The sequence below is a fragment of the Parus major genome, chromosome 4 (genome assembly GCF_001522545.3).
Source record: "Parus major isolate Abel chromosome 4, Parus_major1.1, whole genome shotgun sequence".
In the NCBI taxonomy this organism is placed as follows: Eukaryota; Metazoa; Chordata; class Aves; order Passeriformes; family Paridae; genus Parus; species Parus major.
This window is the reverse complement of record NC_031771.1, coordinates 61,693,723-61,719,602: the sequence shown is the minus strand read 5'-3', so window position 1 is coordinate 61,719,602 and position 25,880 is coordinate 61,693,723. Positions and strand designations below refer to the sequence as shown.

At 39.5% G+C, this 25,880-nt stretch overlaps 1 protein-coding gene across 6 annotated transcripts in view; it reads right to left on the bottom strand.

The window, feature by feature from the left end:
• The window catches only part of FAM53A (family with sequence similarity 53 member A), a 69,052-nt gene that overhangs the window by 17,235 nt on the left and 25,937 nt on the right, over positions 1 to 25,880 (bottom strand). For all 6 annotated transcript variants that reach the window (XM_015624760.1, XM_033513755.1, XM_015624764.1 and 3 more), the window contains 2 exons: positions 24,410 to 24,464; positions 19,829 to 20,631 (listed from right to left, as the gene is read on the bottom strand). In XM_015624760.1, coding sequence (XP_015480246.1) covers positions 19,829 to 20,631; positions 24,410 to 24,464 — 858 coding nt within the window. The remainder of the gene's footprint in view (positions 1 to 19,828; positions 20,632 to 24,409; positions 24,465 to 25,880) is intronic.

Genomic DNA, 25,880 nt, shown 5'->3' with positions numbered 1-25,880 from the left:
TTGAACCCTTCAGGACAGTACATTCACTCTGAATCCCTGAAACCTTCAAGTACGTATTTTGATTCAGGAAAGTATCCTCAAAACAAGTATGATGAATAACATTCTAAAACAAAAACAAAACCAAAAACCAAACCTGCTAGGCAAGCTGCTATGCAAAAGTAAACTAATTAAATGCTGAAAGGAGAGAAGCTAAAAAATACCCCCACATTAAGTTTATATTTGAGGGGTTTGGAGCACATCTAGAGACTCAGCCTCTGGATCAATTTTGGTTTTGTGCACTAATGAAGAATTTCAGTGAGGCTCCATGTTGACTGTGCTTCAAGCACATCTGATTCCTGCCACTCTCAGCACACATTACAGCAGCTACAAGTAACCTTGAAGCTCTACAAAATAGGACATGACAGTTAAGCCACAAACACCTGTCATATGTGTTTTACGATCTTTCATACTATTTTACATCATAACACTACTTCATATCACTTATTTTAACAAACCACTTCAAACTTAAATACCCTTGTGCAACACACATTTTAAAAGGGACAAACTTCAACATGGGCTGAAATGCAGTTACCCAGGATTAGCTGAAGTTCAGAAAACTTTCGGTCCTGCTAAGCAATTTATACCACAGTATTCTTGTTCCAATACTGCCAAGACCACAAAGTTCTCCTGCTCTTTACTGGTAATGTGAATTAGTCTAGAAGACTGGCAAAGCACACGCTGATCAACTTAAAACAGAACTGAAAGATGAAATAGTTAAAATATAACTAGGAAAGGAAAAAAGTATCAAAAGCCACACCTGAAGAACACTGGGAATATGCAAAACGCTTTCCCAGAAGGACAGTATCTCTGCAGAGCTTAAATTACTCAACCTCTGGTCTTAAAGGCTCTTTTAAACTCCACATTTGTAAAACCTTTACAGGCCCAAGCAATCACACAATTTTTGAGTTGTGCCAAACTAATCTACCTCTTGCAGGAGAAAAAGGACCACATAGGCTATGTGCCTCCTGGTTTTACTATTCAGGGTTGGCTGAGGGAAGGCAGTTTCTTCAGTAGGGAGCTAGAAATGTTAGTGTGGTATTGCAGCCTTCCTGGGTACGGTGGAAGGAAGGGAGACTCTCGACCCACAGCAGGCACCAGTGACCCCAAAAGTGACACTGAGCCAGGCCTTGGTTCTAATGCATCTACCCAAGAGTGAGATCTACCACTTCTCCTTCCCCTTCCACAAGATGTTGTTCTCCTATTGCACTAGCACATCTTGTGCTTTTGAAAATGAAATAGTTACATACAAAAAAATCTGCAAGTACAATTGCAACACTTCAATATTTCTGATCAAGGCAGACTGTGAAATGCAATGATACTTGGAACACTGGGGTACTGCAAATAGTGAATATTAAAAATTTTCAATAGGCCTTCAAAATATAATTCGATATTTTATCCAACTGAAACGCATCATGAAAACATTTTTGAGCTGGAGATGCTTCATGTTCAAAATAAGTTTATTGAAATTGTTTTAGGTGACATCAGTTTATCAGCTTCTATATCTGAGTATTTGAGTACTTAGTCACTTGGCTGAAGTTTATGAGGTTGCCACATCAATAACTGAGTTAGCAGTACACTGTTGGCTGCTCAGCAGTACTGGAAGCAAGCAGAAACAGATTCATTTAAGAACTGAGGATGCATTTGCTATTTTCTCAAAAGCATAGGAAGACAGTTAAAATGGAAATGCTGTTAAGCAAACATCCAGATCGATGGAACAGTCATTTCACAGAGCACTGAATGAACCAAGTTATTTTTTAACTACTGCAAGTTCAAGATTCTTAAAAAAGGCTGTTGGGCGGATGAAGTGTGTCACACCAGTACTGCAACAAGAACAACTAATGGAAAACTACCCAGGCTTCTGTTTCACACAGGGTGCTGCAGCTCGCACTCCAAAAGGTTTGGGCTAAGCAAGCTCTTCACATTCCTGCCATTTTAGTGTTGAAGTCAGAGCATTTTAGCCACTACAGGTTTATCAAAAACACCCTGTCAGCAAAATACATTTTTTGATGTAGCAAAATTAAGCTTAACACTAAGGGATCTATCTACTACTTATCCAGTTGATGACTTGCACTAAAAATTTTATTTAATTCCTGATTATCTTCTACTGCACTTCAGAGTTAAGAACTCCTATTCAGGAGCTGCATTTTGTTCTCTATCACTTCATTATTACAACAGACCTAATCTCCAAGGTGCCACTTTATTTCCCAGCTAATGCAAATATTTACTTGAACTATTTAATTGCATTTTTAAACCAGACAGGTGATGTCTGATGAAAGTATTTTCCTGAAAGTCAGGTACACAACACAGCAGATGTGCTCACGTGGCAAAGCAACCTCAAAATCTCTGGTGGGATCTCCAACACTGGGAACAGTGCAGAGAAACTATAACCATGACAACAGAAAATCATCTACAAAAAAAGGCTGCAACACCTTTGATATTAAAACAACATGAGTCCTAACTCCATCCTGTGTTGCCCAAATACAAGCAGTTTTTCACTCCAAACTGCCACTTTCAATCTTAATGTCAAGAGCAAATGTGAAACCAGCTCCTTCTACTACACATAAATGAATTCTATAAATAGTTGATTAATTTTTGAGAATTATTCAAAAACTATGAAAACCAAAGCCTGCAGGACCTAAAGAAAAGAATGTTAAAATAATTCATTTTTTAATCTCTGCTTGCATAGAAAGTTGGACAATTCAAAACATCTGGATATGAAGAAACTAGAAAGATTTCAAAGAAATTTAGTCTCATTTAATCCTAATTTTCTTTAGACTCACCAGAAAGTTACTGTACTAACTTCTGCCATAAATCATTTTTTCATTTAACAAAAACTCTTTAATCCTTTTCTTCAAAATGCACAGTAAAAACCTCATACACCTGACCACTTGAATCCTGGTAAATCCCCACAGAGATCCCAGAAACACTCAAAATCCACACCAGAGGACTGCCTACCAGCACTGAGCGACCTTCCTGTTGCTCTCTCCCTTCAGCCATATGAAAAAAAAGTCCCCAGATTTTAGAGACTTCATGGCACTCTCTATTCCTGGGTAATTCTTCAAAAACAGACAAGATTCTTCTTGCTTTTTGCAAACTTAAACCATTCTCATTTCAAAATGGAAATTCTCCCCTATGCAAGTGCTCACCCTTGTAATTTTTGCAACAAAAGCTCATTTCACATCAGGATTGCAGCTGCATTTGTTGTAAGCCAATTTTCTTCCTTCACTGAAAATCCCCAGCAGTCATTACACTCAAGGAGTCTTACAGATACAAGTTTGAAGCAAGTTATTTTCCCTAATATGTTTATACACCACAGTGAATTTAAGAAGTCTTTTTGAACATCAAAAACCCCACAGAAGATGAGTCTTCTCCACTAATCCAGTTTAAACCTAGTACTTTGTTATCTTCTTCTTGTGTGCACTGATCTCACAGGAAGTTTCTTGGGTGGAGACTTGAGAAAGTTTTCAAAAGCCTCTGAACTGTAGCTGAATTACTAGTTTGGTTTTATTGCACAAACCCACTTTCTACCATCCAAACAGACCTTAAACCAGAAGACAGTTCCAGAGAAAAAACTCTGTCCTGGAACATCTTCATGCCCTCAGAGCTGAGGAGAACACACCCCCTATTCAGCAATTAATGCTATATTCTACTTATCCTTACTGACATAATCAAAGCAGGTTAAAAAAGTTTTCCACAAGTAAGACAGCCAAGGGAGCTGAGTGACCAGACTTCAGTCCAAGGGAGCCCAGAACAGCAGCATGACACAACTAGTCTTGGAAGTTACACCTCGTCCCAAAAGGAAAAGGGTGAGTTATTCAAAACCATGCTATGACACAGCACTTGGAACAAAAAGTCAAGTTACAGTCTGTACTAAAGGCCCTAACAGATACAAAGTTGCACTGCCTAAAAAAAAAAATAAAAAAATGAAAAACACACAGAAAGACAAGTCCAGAAGAGAATAATTAGAGAATAATTGTTCTTCATCATGATCAGTTTTCTAAGAATTTAAGAACTCCATCTCTTCTAGTTTAATCTACTTCAGAGCTGTGGTATGTTTATCTTACATGTGGCACACAAACCTGCTCCCAGCCCTACTGCTGTCCTCCATGACCAGCTAAATCATCACTGCTGAGTTGTGCAAGACACAGGGCAGCAATACTGATACAGAGCAGAAATCCAACCAACACACAAAACAACTGCTCAAAGAAGGAGGTGGCAATACATCTTTGTGACAATGCATCTGAAGACTGCTTAAAAATGGGAAAAATATGCCCCAAAGAGTACATTATATTAACATACTTCATGAGTTAAAGCTGAGTGACATCAGCCACATAAGAGAAGGCTGGAATATTCATGAACTTGATTGAAACGATATCATGGGCACATTTATAGAAAAGCACAAGGTCACACCATCAAACTGCATCACGAGGAATTAATCAGTTGGAAGGGTCAGAGCAGGACAAGAAAAACAAGTGAGTGCAGTCACCAACACAAAACAGCCGTAAAAGGAGAGAGAATAAAAGCAAACAGAAAAAAAAAAAAAGCAGTCAGAGGTAAGCAGTGCCCACAGTCTGCTTCAGCAGAGCCTGGTTTACTTAGCATGGCAAAAGAGACAATCAGCAGTAACTTTCTCTAAGAAGGGACTCTGAAGGGGAATCAGCTGGAAAGCAGAGCTGAAGTACCAGCTCCAGGGCACAAACACTTGATAAGGACACCTGATATGATCAGCCATGAAGAAAAGATTAAGAAATCACTCACAATCATCTTCTTCATGGCAGCTTTCTAACATAAACCAACCATGTTGGGAATGAACAATAAAATTCAGCTCCAATAAAAATCAGTGTTACATGGTGCTCATGTTCTAATCCTAAAAGTAAAACAAACCAAACCACAGCAACTTGTGCAATATTCACTTGATTTTTATAGGCTATTGAAGCCCAGGAACCTGTGTAATCTCTTTCAACAGGAGACTTCAGCTTGGCTATACATCTGACGGTTACCACTTCTTGGAAATTGATGCTTCCACAGTATGCAAGCCTAAAGAAGAAGGTTAAGGAAGAGAAACTAGCAGGGTGGGGAGTGTTACACAAGAACAAATTTATCATAAATCTCAGGACACATTTAAATAGATCACAGAAAAATATTTTGACCACAAGCTAGCCAGTGAAGGGTGAAAGTAGCCTTACTCTGTGTACACAAAACCTTCTCAGATGGAGAGAAGAAAAAAACTCAAAGTAGGTATGAGTCACATTAAAGAATTTAAATATGACTGCTTTGAAATTGACGTGTAGAAGGGGAAGGAGGTTTTAAGCAAAGGCAGTGAACAGCAGCACTCACAGTTCACTAACAGCTCCACTGAGGTTTGTTCTTACAGATTAGAGGTTATTACAGATACGACTGTTCACTAAAAATGCATTTCAACATCCTGCCCCTCCTTCATTTCCTCTCTGTAATCCTTTGGTTTACAGTTTCCAAACATGAACTTCAAGGACCAAGTCATTTCTGCTGTAACCCAAAGGTAAAACCACTAATATGCATTACAAGCCATATTATTATTACAAAACTGGACTTGACCCTCAGTCTGAATGCATACAGATCAAATGATCCCCCATGGAAGACATGACGAAGTCTGTTTCACAGCAGGGGAAAGACTTCACCACAAGAGAAGAAAAAACCACCCTGCAGTATGACAGCAGCTAAATCAGCCAAGCAGTACTGCTTGCAACATCTCCTGTAAGATATCAAAGCAAAAAAGGTTGTTTTGTTTTTAGATAAACAGAGGAGAAACTCAAAGTGTCCCAAACCTGTCACTTGTTACACTCTGCAGACAATATGTTGTAGCACTAGTTTGAATCTCCTTCCTATTTAGGTCACAGTTCCTGCTACTCCCACAAGTTACTGTAGGACAGAGAAACACCTCATATTGCTGCTATAACTTGTGGTGAACCTGGCAGTATATTGATTTTTGCTTTGTGCATCTGGCAGCTGGTTTCATCACTACTCAGGAGAACAGGAATCTTAACTGAAGTTATTTCACAGGTGCATAAGGAACTCCTAAAGTAGAAGTTCCAGTATGTATCAGTAGACTCATACCTGAAGAAAAAAATAGCATTTATGCCTAAATAGACATTTGAAACCAAAGGCCATCTCAAGAACATAAACTTTACAAATAGTGCTGCTCAGGGAATTGATAATTGGAAGAGACAGGCTTTGAGAGCTATTCATAGAGCATACACCAAAAAGGTTGCAGAGGACATTCCTTCCTTCCTTCCCCCTCAAACTCTGGCATCCCCTCCTGAAGTACACTAGCATGCTTTTTTTAACCAACAGCTTCAAGGCACTAATTTCCAGACTATCAAACTGCTGACAGTGGCAATGAAAAAAAAGAAAGAAATCCCCAAATTCTGCTTGGGAACAGACAGTTGGGAACAGTTTTCACCCTTCTGCCACCATCCTCTAGCTGCTGACTGCCACACATGTAATTTGTCTCATGGTTCCCCATGGTTCTTCATATTTTTTCAGAATATGAATTAAAACAAAAAGTCAGAATTATGCTAAGTGGGTTTCAACTTAATATGGTAACATCAAAGACTCAAAACCACAGCCATTGATTGCAGAAGCAGATTCACTAAAAAAAAATAAAATACAAGTACAAGCCATAAAAAGAGTTGATCACATTAGCAGAAGAATGTCCTGTGTGTCTGGGAGCAAAGAGTGGATGGGGAGATGTTCACAAGGCTTCACAGATGCTACAGGATATTCTCAGCCCTGGTTCTCAGATATGCCACAGCTCCAACATCCAGTTAACATCAGGGTCACTAGATCCCAAGCCTACCTAGTCAGGGAATGTTTTGTATAAGGCAGCTTCTACAGTAGCCTAAGAATAGCCCAATGTATTTATAGGACTAACTGTGGGTCATGCCACCACACAAGAGGATCAGAAAACTCAGTTCCACTGGATTTTTCTGCTACGAGTAATAGAAAATTCCTTACTGCCATAATGAAAGTGGAACAGGACTTAGTGATGCTCAGCACCAGAAAGGACAGCTGGTTTTCTAGAAAGTTATTCTCTACAAAGATCTAAACAGGATTTTGACACCAGACCAAAGGACTTGAAAAAAAAGAAAGCAGCAGAGCTGCAAAAATAACTCAGAGCAAAGCCAAAGGAACTTGCAGAACAGCAATGTACATGAAGCAGAACCTGAGGAGTAGCTGTGTAAACTACTTAATTCTGCACATGTCCTGTTCTCACACAGTAATAGAGAAAGAATTACTCCTGCTTCCAACACTCAGTTCTGCTTCCTCCCTCCAAAAGAGAGAGCCTACAGCAGCAAGCAGTAGTCCATAACATCCTTATAAAACAAACACATGCAGGAACACACAGATACAGTAATAGGGAAAGAAGTTGGCAATATTTAGGGGAAAAAAGGTTTTTAGACCATGTGAAATTAGCCAACAGACATCATGCTGGGTTGCTAATTCCCAATAAACACAGGCATGAATTTTGTAAAGATGCTTAAATGCCATGTAAAAAAAAAATATTGACTCCCAGTAGAACAGTTCCATACTTTAGGTTTGTACCATGCAAGACTCATCCTAGAGGAAAACGCCTTATGTGCAAAGGTTTGCTTTTTCAAGGCCTGTTACTGAAGGAGCTTTTCAAGTTCAAGAATCTTACTTTTTTTTTTTTTTTTTTAAAGAGCACAGCTGTCCAGAATAGCATCCAAATTCAACAGTATCAGAGGCAGAGACTAGAGGTTCTCCAAACCCTGTGTCAAACCATCAGACTAACCCCTTCAGGCAACAATGTCCAAGGTAAGAAAAACAGTCATCTGTCTTTGAAAAATAACTAGGTCAAGAAAATATTCTGCTGTGGTTAGAAAAACCCACAAGGCCACTTCTTGACAAACTTTATGACCTGTACAACTCTGGTTTGGAATGTAGTTATCAGTTATGTTTCAGCACAGGAAACTTAAATCTGTTCATGACAGCAAGATCATTTAAAGGAGCAAGACTGGAAAAAAATGCTCCCCCTCTAACACTGCTCAATCTAATAGGTTTTTTTCTAACAAATTAAGGACTCCATTAATTAGAAATTACAGCTATAAGTAAAGGATCTTGTTCATCATAATGAAGGGGGAATCACACAAGATCTGGATTATCCAAATACAGATGCACCTGAAACAGAGCCCTAAATGGACAGCAATTCCCAATCCCCTTCCCTCCCTTTCTTTTAAGCTACCTAGATACTCATCTTGTTCATGGCAGGAAGAGGTAAAAGCATCAAATTTAACTCTCTAATTTAAGCATTATCTCCAGCAACTTGGCAAACTGCAGATTAATCCTCAGATACTTACATTGGTACCAGAGTAAATCAAGCCTCAGTCAACTGGGCCTATTTACTAAAACAGGACTGGAAAACGCTGAAGGTATTGAGACAGGACCTGCTGGTCCTGCCTGAAGGATCTGTCATCAATATGAACAGCTGCTCACCGTAAGTCAGATTATACAAGAAGCCTCAGATGTGCCCTGGAGCTCTTAGGAAAATCTTTCTTGTTCTACAACACCTATTTTGAAAGGCCTTCCTTCTCAAAAATGGCTGTTCCTTGGATAAGGTACAAAAACTAACAGCTCTAGTGTCAAAAAATCATCAATTATCAAAGGAATTTCATTAGTTTTGTAGCAGGCACACAGTTATATATGAACAACAGCAGATACACTAAAATAGCAGGGATTTGGAGACCACTCATGTTCAGCAGATACCAAATGCAATGGGCAGGACTCTCCCACAAGTGCGAGCTCTGATGATTAAGTGCCCCAGGCTACTCTCAGAAGAAGCCAAATACTGGTAACTGGAAACTTCTGGCTTACTGAAGTAATTATTTGTAGTACTTTGAACTAAGCTAAAAATACATAGCCTTTGATATATCAAGGATCCTTCTCATTCAAATCAGTATGGAGCTAGATGTTTCATACAACATGCACACCAATAATATAATACAGAATATATCACTTGTCCCCCTCACTATAACAATAATTGCTTTTTAATAGACTACAGTTTCATTTTTAATAGATTATAGCTTAATCTGTGATGCCCTAAAATATACTCACAAGAACTAAGCAAATAAAGTCCAGAAGGTAATCCGGTGAGATCAATTCTACTGTTTTTGTGATATCAATTCAATATAATTTTTGTACCATGACATAAAAAGTTGGCATTTAAAGGTTTCACATATTAGATCAAATTATAAACTGGGTAGAGAATGTTTCTGTAAACCACCCCACAAAAAGTAAAAATACCTGTCAGATGCTAAAGCTTAGCAGGACCAGGACACTAATTATCCATGATTCATTAGCCATCCCACAAATCTGTTATTGCTTCCTCATATGGAAAGTTCTTAAGGACTGTCATATTCTGAAGCCTGGTAGTCAGAAGATGACTCACTCACTTTGAGACAAAACATTATTACCAAAATATAATGCCTGTTTCATACAGACATTGTAATCACCATTGTATTTGAAAGATGAAAACAAGGAAAAGGAATTCAGCTTCCCTTCCTCTGAGTCCTCCTCATACAAAACTCAAACCACAGGGGTGGCAAGGGGAGGGGAGCAAGGAAGGGAAAAACAAATGCTAAAGTGGTTTCTATAACCAAACCCTCCATAATTTCAAAGCATGCACGACATTAACATGCGGCAGAGTGACCACAGGAAAAGCACAGCTTCAGGGAAGATAATGCTTTATACCAGTGCCTTGCATACTGCCATTTGCTTAAGGACATCCTTAAACAACAAAAATTCAAGTAGTTGGAGAACCCAAACTTAAAATTACACAACAGAGGTCATGAAAAGAAGTGTTTCACAGCACATCTTCATCTATGTAAAACACAAGGAAAATAAAGCATCAAGTGATGAAGCAGGGCCTGTAATGCAGAATAAAAAAAGGATACCATTTAAGTTACTTTTTTCCACCTACAGAACTTACCAGAAAAAAATTAATTCAAATTCTCAATAAACACTTTATTGGATGGGGCAGGGGGAGTCTTAATTAGGCTCCCAGAATCAAAAATAACTGGGAAGAAGTTGAGAAGCAGTAGTTTCAACATCTCATTTCATATTTAATTACACATACCTTTTTCTCTAGCTTCATTGAATTGCAGAATTATCTGAACTGTTAAGTTCAAGAAATTGATAGAGCAAATATTAATTGCTATCAGAGATGCTTCTACTTGAGCAAAACTATTTTCTTTTTTTTATTAAGGAAAATAGAAAATACTGAAAATCTTGGAAATTCAAGCATCCCTCTCAGTTTAATTGATGCTATACAATCAAGCACAGAGGACCCAAACTCATCACCCCAGTCTGCTGCTAGAGTCTCCTACATCTCCCTCTTGCAATAACTACACTCTTAAGCTAGCACTGCTCTGCCAGGCAGCCCTTGGAGCTTACAGCATCTATACATATACTGCAGCCATAAAGGTTCACACAGACTGTTCAAAAGGAAAGTCAATTCCACAGGGCAGTGTCTCTGGCAATTAAATCCACTTTGAGCTGAGCTACATGTTACTTGGATATAGAGCCCACAAGTTTTACATGAAAAGCTCAGACAAGTCAGGTCAGTAGCTCTACACCATTGACACCATCTGGGATCCTAAGCCATACAAGATTCATTGTCAAATTAAGTTATGACCTGTCCTGCCTTTTTTACAGGCAGATGTTGAAAGGCTTATATACAGTGTTTGCCTCCTTCTGAAAAAAAAATGTATTTGATGCCATTCTTTATTTTAAGAGACTGTTCTTTTCACTTCTAAAAAAATTCATCACAACACATTAAAGAACTAAAAGCCACACTTGAGTCTCTGCACCTCCCCAGTGCAGAGAAGGCTCCTAATGTTTGCTCCCCAAAGGCCCTTTAAAGTCAGTCGTGGCACAAGTGTCATCCTTAGGCACTGCTGCTACACACATTTTGGTGACAATTCTCAGCTCTTTGTTTTCAACACTTCTGCTTTCACCTGGTACAGTGCCTGAACTTATTTTTAAAATTAAAGCTTAATTTTGATACTTTCCTTTGCTAGTTATTAAGCATAATACCCAGTTTTAAAAATAAAGATTTTCACATGCTTCACATTAAAAACCATCTGGGAAGGGATGGAAAATGAACATCAGTTTTGCAACACCACAGTGTTAATAGGAACTGTGTAATTATAGATAAGCCTTTTAACTGATGTTAACAAAGTCACTCTTGAAATAGAAAAATTTAGAGACCTCCTACGTTACTTTCACACAACAGATGTGCAGTTCATCTATTTAGGATTGGAAGGATGAAAGAGCCATACAACTATGCCTGAAATGACAAAATTCAACTCAAAACTGATTGTCAGATAGTAACATAACGCCCAGTGGAAAATACAGATTTTTTGACAAGGTTAAAAAGCTGTCTTTAAGCTTAAGTCAACTACTTATGCTACAAATGCATACTCCAAAAATAGTTCCATATGCCCCTGAAGATACTACTGTTATTTAAACAAGTTCCTGCTCAAACAATGGACACAGCAAGAGACAAACACTAGCTGCTACATATGATTAAGAAGTTTACAAGAAAGCTATACTGATTTATAATGGCATAAAACAAAGTTGTGGTGGGGAGGTTGTTTTGGTTGTTTGGAGTTTCTTTTAAATATCTAGAGCTTAAGCCCACTTAGAGGCTTTTTATTCTGATGCAACACATGTTAAAGAATCTTTCTTAGTTTTGAAACCAGGAGTTGAGTATTTCTAACGTAAGTACTTCAACATAGGAAGTATCATCTGTATAACACCTTACAAAGTAGGGTAAATAAAGCTTAAGATTAGTGAAAAAGGTTCACTTTCAACAAAATATTCATTTCATTAACCTGTTCTACTGGAGTATTTTGAAGAGGTTTAAATTAAGAGACCTAACTATTAGGGAAAGGAATAGTCTACATGTTTGACTGGAAATGGAGATTTAGCTGAACACCTCAGCTGGAGCTACTGAATCCTTGAAGCTCTACAAGAAGCTCTCATCCCTGGCTACTACTTCTCAGAGCTCCCTCAAATATCCTGCACATGTGTTATTCTCCAACTCATGAAGAAAAATATTTCCTGACCAAGAAAGCAGCCTTTATAAACTTTTCACAAAGCAGAAAAGTATAGTTGTATTCAGGCTCCCAGGCACTAGGTACCACATTTAGTATCTGCTATTCCTCCTCTTGCTCCTGTAGAAGTTGCTTTCAGATGGAGACTAAGACATATGACATGTTTTTATTAACTAGAGGACCAGGAAGACTATTTCCATGAAATACTACCATGACAGTAGGAAAGAGATCCAAAACTACATGACACTATCTTAAGTGAGTCTGAATAACTTTTATAGCTCAGGCAAAACTGCCTCTGCTTCCCACAAAAGATTCTTTTTATCTGCTAAGGAAACCACATCCCTGGAGGCATTTAAAAGGCTACAGTGGACAAAATACTAGAAAAATATATTGTGGGAAGTAATCATGCATTAACAGAGAATGAGACAGGATGATTTAGGACATCTTTCCTCGGCCATGATTTCCACAAATGCTTTTTACAGATTGATAGCCAAACGTAAATAGTTACACCAAAATGTGATTCAACTGTACATTATTTTTATTTAATTTGAGAATATGGGAAGTTTAATCACACTACATAGCAGATGCATATTGCTTAACTTCAGAGAGGCAAATTTAACATACAGTCCAAGTCAAAATATCTGTATATTTATTAGACATCTGTTGCACAGAAGTGCAGAACAGGAATACCTGTGCTCTTCCAGCAGTGACAGTGGTGCTGGGATTGCTGCTGGCCATCACTGAAGTTTGCTCAAGCAGTCAATGCCACAGGAGGAGGTATCTCAAGAAACTGCTCCTATCTTCCACATACCTGTTCCTCTCCAAAGATAACTTCTTCCTGATCTTAGCAATTCTCTGGCCTCTTAATTGATCTGCATCGAACAAATACAGCTTTACCAGCCTCTAGCAGATTGATGCTGACTTGTTCTTCATTGTTCAAAATCCTGCAGGTATAGCAGGAGTTTATCTTAATTCTACAGAAGCTTAGACAACCTGCAAATATCTTACTGTACTCACTTTCATTCAGACAATTGTCCTCCAGGACAAGATTACTCTTAAATATTGAAGAAATATTGAAGTCTTTAGCCTCTTGCACATAGGGTGATGCTGCACGGGCAGAGTACAAAAATTTTCCTTGAGGTCCACTGCTCACAATTTATTTCCAGCTATAAATTATATTTATGCCTAGAATTACACAAAATGGATTTAAACCACTGTTTTACTTAGCTGGGCAATTTTGATAGAGTGTTGATATTTGAAATATAAATCATGTTATCTTTTGCTTTCTTGTTTTATGATCACTTACAGAAATTACCACCACAGGAAGAAAAAAAAAAAAAAAGCCAAAAAAGTCCCTGAAGTGTTTTTCAAAGTAAAGATAGGCTAGGATTAGTTCTATTTTTCAAATGTTTAGTTAAAGGCTTCCATGGTAATAGGTATTAAATTTTAAAAAAAGAACTAAAATTCTGTTCCTGGCTCAATTGTCTCATTCATAGCTGTTCTTTTTGGTCTTAAAGGGAAACTACTAGTATTATACATCTACATTTGCTACCATTTAATTGATCCCAATCCTTCTGTACACATTACTCATCTGTATTGTATTTTCCACAAACCATATTCCAAAACCCAAGGGCATTGAGGGTGCCTTGCAGCACAAGATACCTACAGACAGGGCAAGGACCTCTACTCAGTTATTTTATCTGAGCATTACTGCACCATCAATGCACCACTGAATTGCAACATGTCATGCACAGGTAGAAAAACCAGACCTACATTGTGACCCAGAGATGCTGCAGTACATCTTGCAAGTGAATCACAAGAGTGTGAGTGATTACGTGCTGCAATCGTATTAAAGACCTCCCTCAAATCACACTGCACTCGTGGGCAGGGCACAGAACAGTCTCTGCTGACTCCACGAGCAGAAATTACATCTACCCCAAATAACCTGTTTGTTCCCATTTAGACAAGAGGCTACGAGACACAAGCTTTACATAAGCATCTCAAGCTATTTAAAGCAACATGTTTACTATTTATAGAGCACAATTTGAATGAACTTTATGAGCCAGCACTTAACCTACTTTAGCCAGTGCAGCCCTGACTCACAGGGCAGGCAGCCTGTGAGCTTAGTGAGGGACTTGATATCACTTCTTTTATCTTGCACATGCTAAAACAGCAACCTGGGAGAGAGCTTGACAAAAGGGAGCAGCTCCTGCACTGCACTAATCACAACAAAAATTCCAAGAATCAGGAAGAAAGCTTCCACATTTAATTTGCTCAAGGCTTAAGCTTAGTAAGGTCACAGTATGGCTAATTCATAAACCTGTCCCCATACTAACCATTACAGTTAACCTCAAAGGGCAAAAACCAGCCATTGCCTGGTAGTTCGCAGCCCAAAACCACACATTTTGTTGCCCTGACTTATGTACCTAAATAAAATAATTGGTATTATAGCTCACCCTTGTATCTATTCACACTGGCTTCTACAAACTGGCCCACACAAAGTGAAACAAGTAAGTGGATGCAGAGATGGCACAATAGAGATCAGGAGTTACCAGGAAAGTCTCTGTAATAAAAGCAGCAACCACCTGACCCAAGTTCAGTTGCAACACTGCTGATGTGCTCTGCCCTTTAGTAAGTAGTGCCTCCTCTTCCCACCCTCCAGGGACACATATCCACCCCCAAGATTCACCTCAGCTTTGTATGTTTTTAAACTGATGTGGGAATCACTACCATCTAGTCCTTCTGCATATTCTCACATCTAAGTGATACTAGTTTTGCTGTTTTGGTCAAAGTTGACATATTTGACTTATTTATTCACACTCGCCCTGTGAGAAACCCTCATTACTATATAAAGCCATTACATCACTGCTATCTGCAGCATAAAGGCAATAGTCATAAAGAAATTTTACCTCAATTGACTTTAAGGATCAAAGTTATCCAAGTGTTCTGCTTATTGAAGAGCTGAAACTTCAAGAAAGACTAAATCAAGCATTCAGGTGTTGCAGGTGATGAAGAAGTGTTTACAAAAATTGAACTGTTGTGTAACATGGTGGAGGTCCAAGATATGGGGTTAAAAAAGCTGACAGTCAACAGAAAATAGCTCTACCAATAATGGTCAGAGTTAGAACCACTGAAGCACACTCTGAAGCCCCCAAGATGCACACTGGCTGGAGCCAGGCCATGCTGGAGGAAGTATCACATTGCACATTCATTGTTCCTGCATCCCTCAAAGCAGCTGTTCTGGTTGGGCAGGGTGCCAGCTGCAGCTTTGGCCTGACCTGGTGTGGCACTTAGGCTCTCTCTCAGTACCAAGAAAATCCAGTAGTATAAAATCCAGATGACTTTAAAGCATTTCTAAGAAAAGAAGCACCCTGTACTAGGAAATTACAACTTCAGTCCCTGAGCTATTTGACTGCTTAGAGGCCCTTAAAACTCTTCATTGTGTTGTCTTATTGGTCTTATGTTAATTAATGCATGATATGCCCCAGGATTCAACAGTTGAAACTATTAGGTGAATAAAGCCAGGTATTTGGTATTAACTATTTAAACAGACCAAGGACCACTTCACAGAAAACACAAGTAGCTTGGGATTTTTAAGTATGATACCAGGATTATTACTTTCTGGAACCTCATGCAACCGCACTGGGGGAGGAGTAAGACAAGAATGTTGAACACCAGAAATACTTCAAACTACAGTGTTTTGTTTGATCTAAAACAGAATTAAATCTCACTGTCACAGCAAAACTTGCTTACACACCAAAAAACATGTGCAACCTCTTGGCTGCTCTTTCCTTGTCGCACCTCAGGATCAACTGACATAACTCACAAAGCAGAACACTGGAAAAAACTCAGCAGTTTCCACTTCAGTAAAGAAACATTTCTCTCCTCATACTGCAGCTAGCAGTCTAAACAGCACCTTGACTCATTCTGTGGCAGGCTCTGAGACAGAGCGGGTTTGCTGCAGGAGAGCACAAGCCCAGGGAGGCTCTGTGCCATCTCCAAACACCAGGGTGCCGGGATGTCTGGGCCATGGGGGGAGGCTGACACCGCTCACTGCAGCCAGCTCAGGATCAGGGTGATGGTCAACAAACGCTCACAGACACCGCGTTCTGCTGTGCTACAGCTCCTACAGCTCTTCTTGCACACAGAACTGAATGGAGAAAGTCATTCTGAGCCTTCAGGGGCTGAAAACTGCTATCGTATTTTGTTATCTTTTCCTACAGTCTCTTCCACTTGTTTTTACAGCTGTCTTCATGTCCTAGAAGGTCTGATGTTTCACAAGTTGGTATTTTCAGCTTCTAGTCCAAAAAAAGATCTTTCCAGAATTTAGCACTCTATGAGAACTAAGCAGGGGTGTACAGCAATCTGCTTGAACACTTGAATCTCTTTCTACATACATGAATCACTCACTTTACTGGATATTAATGTGGCATTTTCCATGAGAATTGAAGATATGGCATATTCCTTCCCAAGGAGGTATGAAAACCTAAACCAGAGGGGGAGTACAGTGAAGTGTGAAGGTCTGTGGAAGAATAAAACAAAGTCAAAGTACATAGAAATAAACAGTTTACGATATTCAGAGTAGCCCAACTTCTTTACCTCTTCTAAATAAAGGCACAAATCAGAATACTAAAGATGCAACAGTGGAAGGAGCAAGCCATGAACAAGGACAAGTTAAGAACAGGCACAAATAAATTAATAACCTGAATTTTCTCATCAATTCTGAACTTAAAAAGCAATGACAATAGGAACTTTGTTTTCAGAATCAGACTTTTGATTTTTCTAACACTAATATCAAATTATTAGGGACTGCAGCAGCAACCAACAAGTATGCTTTCAGAACTCAACTAGCAAAGAAACCAGTTCACTAATGAAAAAAAGCCAAAAACAAACAACCAACATCAAAACAAAAACAAGAAAATAAAACACATCAAACCAAAAAAGACTTTTCATCCCCTTCTGCCTCCTAAGTTTCACCTGACCACAGTTATTCAAGATCTTCATTCAGATACAACAGCCCTCGCTTCAAGCTAACGTAAATATATCATTTAGAGCTGATAAACACTGATTTGAGAGAATTCTGTGCTGAGAAGCTTTCTGCAACTTCAGCATGTCTTTGTGTCAACCTCTCAAGACACCAGAGCATTGGCAGAAATGTCTGCAGCCCCAAAACTTTCACCTTCAAGCAGCTGTGGTTCTAATACATCACCTTCAGATCTATCATAAATCATTTGACCCATGTTAAGTTCTCCACAAGCACTATTATCTAACTGCTGACCTGCTTTTGAGCAACTACTTGGTAAATTGAGCTTTTTAGGAAGATTTGAGAACATCAAAATATTTGCACTAAAGCTTAAAACAAAAATCCTTAAAAGTGCTTGTTTTCAACAGAGGTCTTTCATAAACTGACTTGGAAGTGAATTTGAAATCACAGAAAAAGTATTTTTGGAAACAATAAGGAGCCATCAAGATACATGAAAGGAAGGTCTTACTGAACTCTCCCTAATGGTAGCCCTGATCTTCACTGAGCTCTAAGCAGATATAGGACACCTTGTATAACACTTCAAATCAAGCCTTCTCTAGTATTAGCTCATGATATTTTGCACAGCAATAATTTTGCTTAAGACCACAATGTAAGTTCCAAAGCATATACATCTGCCAGGATTTGGGGCATGCAGAGAAGGAAAGATAGGAAGCCTTCTAATGATAACATGGGTAAGCAAGCTGACATTCTAAAATAACCTGGTATTTCTTAGACTTAATTCAATTTTTACTTCAAATGTTTCTAGTACTTGCCTAGTTTTTAAGCAAATGTTTTCATTAAAGTTTAGCATGTTTGGAAATTGATGCATTTCCAAGCTATAGTTTTTGTGCCTTTGATTAAATACACAGTAGTGTCTTAATAGGAAGATTCTACTGAAATAGATGGAAAGAAAACATTAGGCCTTGACACTGCAGAATAAACTACTCATCATGAAATCATCTCTTCAGAACAGTCTTACAGGGAAAAAACAGTAAAGACTGGCTAAATATTAGTGTCATATACAATTCTGCAGCAAATCTAAACAGCCAAAACTTCCTATAGACATGGGCTGTAACAGGTTTTCTCCATACACACTGCTGTATAGATTATTTATAAGGCATTAAGACCTGAGCAACTGAAGCCATTCAGTAGTCTGAAATATTGCACCTCACCTCCAGAGCCTGAAGAATGCAAACATCAAGTCTAGCCAAAAAAGGGGCAGGTTTTAAATTTTACATTAAGAAACCTGCATGAGACCACACAGGCAGTTGAAAGGCAAATCCAATAATACTTCTGGTCTAGATTAGCAAATTAATCCCAGCAGTGATTAACACAGAGAAACAAGTAAGAGCTGATTAGCTAACAAGTAAACTTGCATCTTAGCCAAAACTCAGAACACTGTCTAGTCATACCTAGAACAGAACCATTACCAACCTTGTCAGTAATAAACCGATTGTTCTAACCCCACAGCTTCACTAAAAATGCTGTATTTTTAAAGAGGAAAATCCTTTAAGATATAGGAAAGTTGTTTCACAAAAGTACAAGGGAAGGGCAGTTGTCATAGTAGAGACTTTCAGTCAGTCAAGTGGATATAAATTAGTTAGTATCAGACAGTTCCAGTACCTATTTTACTGGTATTTTTGCCCATGTATTTTGATGTAAAGCCTACTAATACTGGGGTACCACAAACTGCATGTTTTAGCCAACACTGTGGCCTATTCAGCTTTTCTTCTGCACGGTGCATCACATACAGGGACACTGGTGCACAACTATGTCCCTTCCTTGCAATTTCACTGGTTTTTGCAAACTGCCTCATTACCGCTAGTCATGATAGATCCACCACACAAGCCTTCCAAGTCTGGTATCTACTGAAAGCAGTAGAGTTATATTCACAAGCACAAAGTGTTCTCTGACTATAATTTTAGATTCAGTTTTACATTTTTAACTGTAGCACTCAACTCTGTGGACAAAGAAGCTCCAAAAAAAATAAGCTGTATCGTATGCACTTGTATTACGTGCAAAGTATAGGCACAAACTGAAGTTTTCTAGTTCTTAAATCAGCACCTCTACTCTCATGAGAGGGAAAGTAGAATTCTGAATAAAATTCTGGAGTAAAACACCCCTCCATTGAGCTGGAGCACCTGGAGTTGCCATATTAGAACACTATCTCTTTCCAACTGCTTATTAGCAGCTTCTTTAGTTAATCTATTTATACAGGGGTTTGCTTGCTCTTATTTAGCATTATAGAATTACTCAAACTATGGGAAGGCTTAATCAAACAGATTTGCACCAAGATTACTCAAATCACTGCACTTGGGAACACAGTGGTATAAATTTCTTGCTACCATGTCCACTCCATTCCCCATGGCTTTCTTGCTTTTCAAAATGCAAGCCCATTTTCTGTGGCCTCTGTTTTAAGCATCTTTTCAGCTCTCTCAGCACTCTGCATCAAGTAGAATGGACTTCAAGAACTGGGTTTGACAGGCAGAATATAAGCTGCATTAGGGTTCAGCACAAGCAACCTGTTCTCCTGCCAAAGGTGATAGATACAGGGCACAAGCAAATCTGCAACAACTACAAATTAGTGCCGCTGATCTAGGAACAGCCTTTCTGCAAGAGCTCCCTTCCCACACTGAGGAAAGTAAAATCTCACCCGTGTCATTTTAAAAAAGTCTAACGATGGCCTGTTCCATCGTACATCCTCCTCCCGTCTGCGCTTCAGCCGGCTTTTCTTTTCGTTCAGCACGCAGGGCTGCGAGCGGCACCTCAGCAGGCCCTGCCGCCGGCTGAGCTCGGGTGTGGAGGTGGGAGTGCTGTTGGCTGAAGGCAAGAGATTTCCTGTCTCGGTGATGTGCTCCTGGGAGAGGGAGAGGCGGCGCCTTGGGTTAAAGTCACAAGGGCCTCCGGAATTCCAGCGGGTGCTGGAGCTCGTGCTGCCCTCGCTGCTGTCCACAAACCCGCTGCTGGCAGAGGAAGGTCTGGGTACTGGAGAGGTGTTGAAGCTGGTGATGGTGAAGACGTTGTTTAGGGACAGGATGTTTTGTGGCAGGCTGATGCTTGTGCTTCTCTGCAAGGTGGCACTTCCATGGCTGTTGCAGCGCTGCAAGGTAGCGCTGCCGCCGCTGTTACAGCGTCTCTTTGACACAGGAGTCCAAACCTTGGAGCTGCCGGGCTTCCAGGGTGACCGGCAGCGAGCCAGCTCGTCCGGCTCCGACAGGGACCTGCAGTGGCGCTTGGTGGGCGGTGCCAGGGGCTGACCCGAGTTTTCATTCAGGTTTAGCTCGCTTATCCATCCTGACACCATGGACGTGTTGGAGGATTCCTGCTGCCACGGCAGACTGCCATTGCTGGCAGCGCTGGTGCTGAACGGGCACACTGGGAAAGGGTAAGCTGAATTCCTGGTTGTGTCAGGCTGGATTGGGTAACTCCCATTTAAAGCTTTCCAGGGACTGTCTTCTGAAAGCAGAAAAAGATACAGGTAAAAGATGAAAAGGGAAAGAACAATTCGTTTTAAACCTAGTTTCATGTAAAGCCATCAAAATCATCTTTAGAAGGATGAGCCATAAATACCCAGCTCTTAAGCAAAATTCCATGCTAAAGAAAAAAGTAGAAAATTCAAAAAACACAAAGACCAAAGTATTTGATCAGGAACCAATCCAGGCATTCCAGTATATATGTATCTTGTTAATACTTTTTCCTTTATTCTGAATAATTACAATTTTATTTTTTTTTCTCCAGTGAGCAACAGGGACAGTTTCCTAGTGCACAGCACATACCACAAATAAATTGTGTAACAGTGAACAACCACAGGTACAACCAAAACAGATTAACAATGTGAGAAGCCATCAGGGAACTTTTTTATTTTTTTATGCAAGAGCAGGATAATCACTTCAGACTACTGTTTCTTCATTTAACTCTTATGCTTTTCTATTAAGAACACCTTATTAAAGAAAACTTGCAAAGGGTGTTCATATTCTCTGCTCTGAAAAGCTTTAGATTAGAATAAAGTTAAATCAGACTGAAGACTGCTGCCTTCCCCCCCTTACACTCTGAATATAAGAAAGAAATGCAAATCTTAACTTAATGCATAAAATAAAGTATCCCTTAAGAACCTCCTGCAAGTTTTACTGTGAATGCAGACATAGTGCACAACTTCTCATCTGAAGTGGCAACGCTGGGTTAAAAGCAGTCTGCCAGCGCAGCCTCTCACTCTTTTGTGAAGCATTTCTTTGAGAACATTCTGCACATTTTACAGCTGTTCCTCTGCATTATACAATGAAGTGTAAGAAGAACTACAGCAGACTTTGGATTTGCAAATTGAAAAGCAGAAAAACTGTTGGCCAGCTAACAGTGCTTCATGCTTGGTTAGAAAATTTGCTAATTTAAACCAATTAGCCAAATAAGTTTCACTTATCCTGGCTTTAAAGAAAGAGCATTTAAAATACCCATTTTTTTCCCATATACCTATTTTAAGAACCTAGAGAGAGCCTACACACTGAATACTAGTATATTCTTATGGTAGACTATCTAAACTGAAGTTTTAGAGTAATCAACAGCTAAAAGATTTGCTGAGTAGCTTTAAAAGTTGCAAACCCAAATAGTTGTACATGTTCCATGCCCAAAGTATGTCATGGATTATCCTGTTTATTTGGATCTTATTTAAAGAACACCCTATTGTCTCAAAATCATTTAGCTGTGCAGACAGCTGGCCTATTCAAACATGTTTTATTAGAATTCCTCTGTCCTTCCTCCTCCATTCTTTCAGATGGGTACAACCACATACTGTGCTTTGCCTTAAGCATGCAAGCTCTTCAAGGCAGGGACCATCCATAATTCAATGCAAGTAAAAGAGCCAACACAATGGGATCCAGCTAATGTTTGAAACTCCTAGCATCTACTGTAGGACAATTTCCTAACTGGGACTCACCTGATTTTTTAAAATCCTTAGGAAGCTTTCTCCCAGGCTAGGAGGCTTATTTAAAAGTTTAATGTAGAAAAAAAAAAGTTTAACCTGTGTTTTAATTGTTTACATGGCAGAAGTACCAAACCTTGAAAACAGCTCTAAGATCAGAGTCCGACCATTAACTTAACTCTGCCAAGTCTACCACTAAACCATGTCTCAAGTGCCACATCTACATGCCTTGTTAATACCTACAGGGATGGTGGCTCCACCACTGCCCTGGGCAGCCAGTTTCAATACTTGACAACCCTTCCAGTGAAGAAATTTTTCCTCACATCCAATCTAGGCCTCCACTGGTGCAAAATTTGAGGCCGTTTCCTCTTGCCCTGTCATCTGTTACTTGTAAAAAATCCTTCCCTCATGCACAAGACAGGTCACCTTGTTAGAAAAGGGGATCAGGTTGGTCAAGCAGGACCTGCCTTTCATAAAGCTCAGACTTACAGGCCTGTAAATTCCCAGATCCTCCTTCAGGCCCTTCTGGTGGATGGGTGTCACATTTGGTGGCCTCCAGTCCCCTGGGACCTCCCCAGGGGCCAGGACTGCTGGTAAATGATGGAGAGTGTCTCAGTGAGCCCATCCATGAACTCCCTCAGTCCTCTAGGGTGGATCCCACCCAGCCCCACAGACCTGTGCATGTCTAAGTGATGTACCAGATCTCTGACCATTTCCCCTTGGATTATGGGGGCTTCATTCTGCTCCCCATTCCCATCTTCTACCTCAAGGGGCTGAGTACCCAGAGAACTGGTCTTACTGTTAAAGACTGTGGCAAAGAAGGCATTAAGCATCTCAGCTTTTCATCACCCTATATTCCTCCTTGCACCCAGTAAAGGATGGAGATTCTCATTAGCCCTCCTTTTGTTGCTGATGTATTTATTCAAACATTTTTTATTGTGTTTTATGGCAGTAGTCAGATTACATTCTTGTTGGACTCCGGCCCTTCTAATTTTCTCCCTGCATAACCTGACAACATCCTTGTAGTCCTCCTGAGCTGCCTTCCTCTCCCTCCAAAGGTCAACTCTCCTGGTTTGTTTTTTTTTTTTAGCCTTGAGCTCCAGCCAAAGCTCTCTGTTCAATCAGGCCAATGTTCTTCCCCATTGGCTCATCTTTCAGCACATGGCATAGATAGCCTGCTTCTGCACCTTTAACATTTCCTTCTTAAAGCTCATCCAGCCTTCCTGGACTCCTCTGTCCTTCAGGACTGCCTTCCAGCTGCCAACCAGCCTCCTGCACAGGCTGAAGTCTGCCCTCCAGAAGTTCAAGGTGGCAGTTCTCCTAATCCCTGCCTCCTTCCTTCTCCAAGGATCCAACCCCCAGTCACTGTACCCAAGGCAGCCTCTGACCACCACATCACCACCAGTCCTTCCCTGTTCCAAACCAGCTGCTCCAGCAGAGTATCTCCCCTCACTGTGAGTTCACACGTCAGGGAGTTTTCTTCCACACAGTCCAGGAACCAACTAGACTGCGCTCTCTCTGCTGTACTGTATTTCCAGCAGACATCTGGTGAGTTCAAGTCCCCCACAACAACACGGACTAGCAATTGTGAGGCTTCTCCCAGCTGCTAAAAGAATATTTTGTCTGCCTCTCTTCATCCTGGTTGGGTGGTCTGTAACAGACACCCACCAGGATACCTGCCTAGTTGCTAATGCTATTTAAGACAAAGCACCATTTGCCTTTTGAAACCTCTCACAAACTAAGATTCACATTTTATGAGGAATCCCACTGAGCAAATAAAAGTCCTCCATGCTCAGAGAAAACATAACATGCAAAATTTCAAGTCCACCCTTTAATAAGGCAGTACAAAGTTTACATATCAGTAACTGGAACTTTTGTTTTTGCAAGACAAAACTTATTCTAATAGGACCAAGGGGGAATAAAAGAAAATAACACTTCTGTGCAGGCACTAGACTTCAACTTATGGTTTGCATCATGCTGGATGGTCCATGTGGCAAAGAATATAATAAGATGTACAAAGATTTCTACCAGTTGAGGAATCTGAAGATGTTTAACATGAAAAACAGCATTAGTGTGCCTCTGTACACACCAAGGCAGAAATTGAACAGAAAAAAAAAGTTTTACAGGGGCTTTTTACTATGCAAAGCAGATCACAAGTACAAAACTAACAACCAGCCATTCCCAGTATTGTTCAAAGACCAGCTTAAACCAGCAGGCTCTACAGCAGCATGCTCCATCCCCCTCACCTTATTTACAAAAGAAAGGCTGCTTGCTATACCAATTACCTCAGTAAAACACAGCTAAGGTTTCTGAAGAACTTACCATTGATTTCGAAAGGGAACAAGCTGCCACTTTTGTTCAGCTTCTCAGATGAGTACTGAAATCAATCAGAAAAAAAAAGTTTTAACTGTAGAAAGAGTCAGCATTCACTTCAAGGAAACTGCATGCAGGTTTTAGTTTTTCTATATGTGCACTTAACAACACCTTTAAAAGATGGGGTTTTCCAATGTAACTTGAAGAAATTCCTGAACAGCTGATCTGGCACCTAATTATTTGTTATGTTTTCTAATATATTGCTAAGTATCAAACTGTTTCAAGAGTTACAACATCAGCCCATGTGAATCAACTAGAAAATTAAGAGTGATAATTCATCCTTAATGAAAAAGCTTTGATCCAATTCTCATTTCAGTAGAGAGGAAATTACAATCTGGCAGTTGGGTTTCCATTTTCAATCTTAAGGCTAGAAGGCAAAACACTTCATCTTCAACTAAGGAACAGGAATAGCTTTATCTAAATTAAATATACAAGATCTTGAAGTTCACCACCATGAACACTGTTCCAATCAGGCTTTATTAGCATTTACATTTTCTTATTATCAATGCAGTGATTTTTTTTTTGTTTCTTCAAAGTAGAAAAGCCATTGGAAAAAATCCTTCCTATCATCAAAACATCTTTAGCAGACTGACTGCTTTTTAAATCTCAGCTTATTGGTGGGAAACAACATAATAGCCATGCTTAAAAGGTTTGTGTGCAAAGGCCTTCAATTAAGCCTCATCAGTAGGATCTACAAAGTAAGACAAGTTTGTAACTAATTTACCTAAAAAATATTACTACAAAGGCATTCTTAATGGTCTAGATTTCTCAGACAAAGCACAGAGCTTGCAATCCAGCCTCCTATAAAGGAGCTATAAATAAGTGGCTCATAGCTCCATCAGCCCAAGGGTCATTATTCACTCCCCCACCACCACCTCAGGATGGAGAGGAAGATTGCTTTTAAAAACAGCAACACACTTTATGTGAACATTGTTCTTTGTGTATAGCCAAAGAAGATAGCATTGTACATACACTTCCTTTCCAGATACAAAGTCAATTTTTAAACAAACATCCTTGGGCTACAAAGCCTTTTTTTTCTTTGTACAGCAGCACAGAGTGCTAGTGACAACTTTATATCCTTGAGCCCCAAAGAGACAAACACTGAGCTGTGGTAATATTCCCTTGGTGTTATTGTTCCACAGGTAAGAAATAACAGAACAGATGAAAGGATATGACAGTAATGAAATTTTTAATCTTATTTTTTTATCAGCATCTGCATATGAGCCAAACCATTCAATTTTTACTTTGCAAATCCATCTAGATGCATTTATAACCTCCTTTTAAAGAGGCTCCTTAAAGTAAACAGCAGAACCACAATTTTATATCTCCATTGGATCTGCTGTTAATTTGTACAATTCAAACAATTTGAAGTCTGCAACTTGCCAGTTCCACAGAATTCACATTTGAAAAGCCAGTTTCC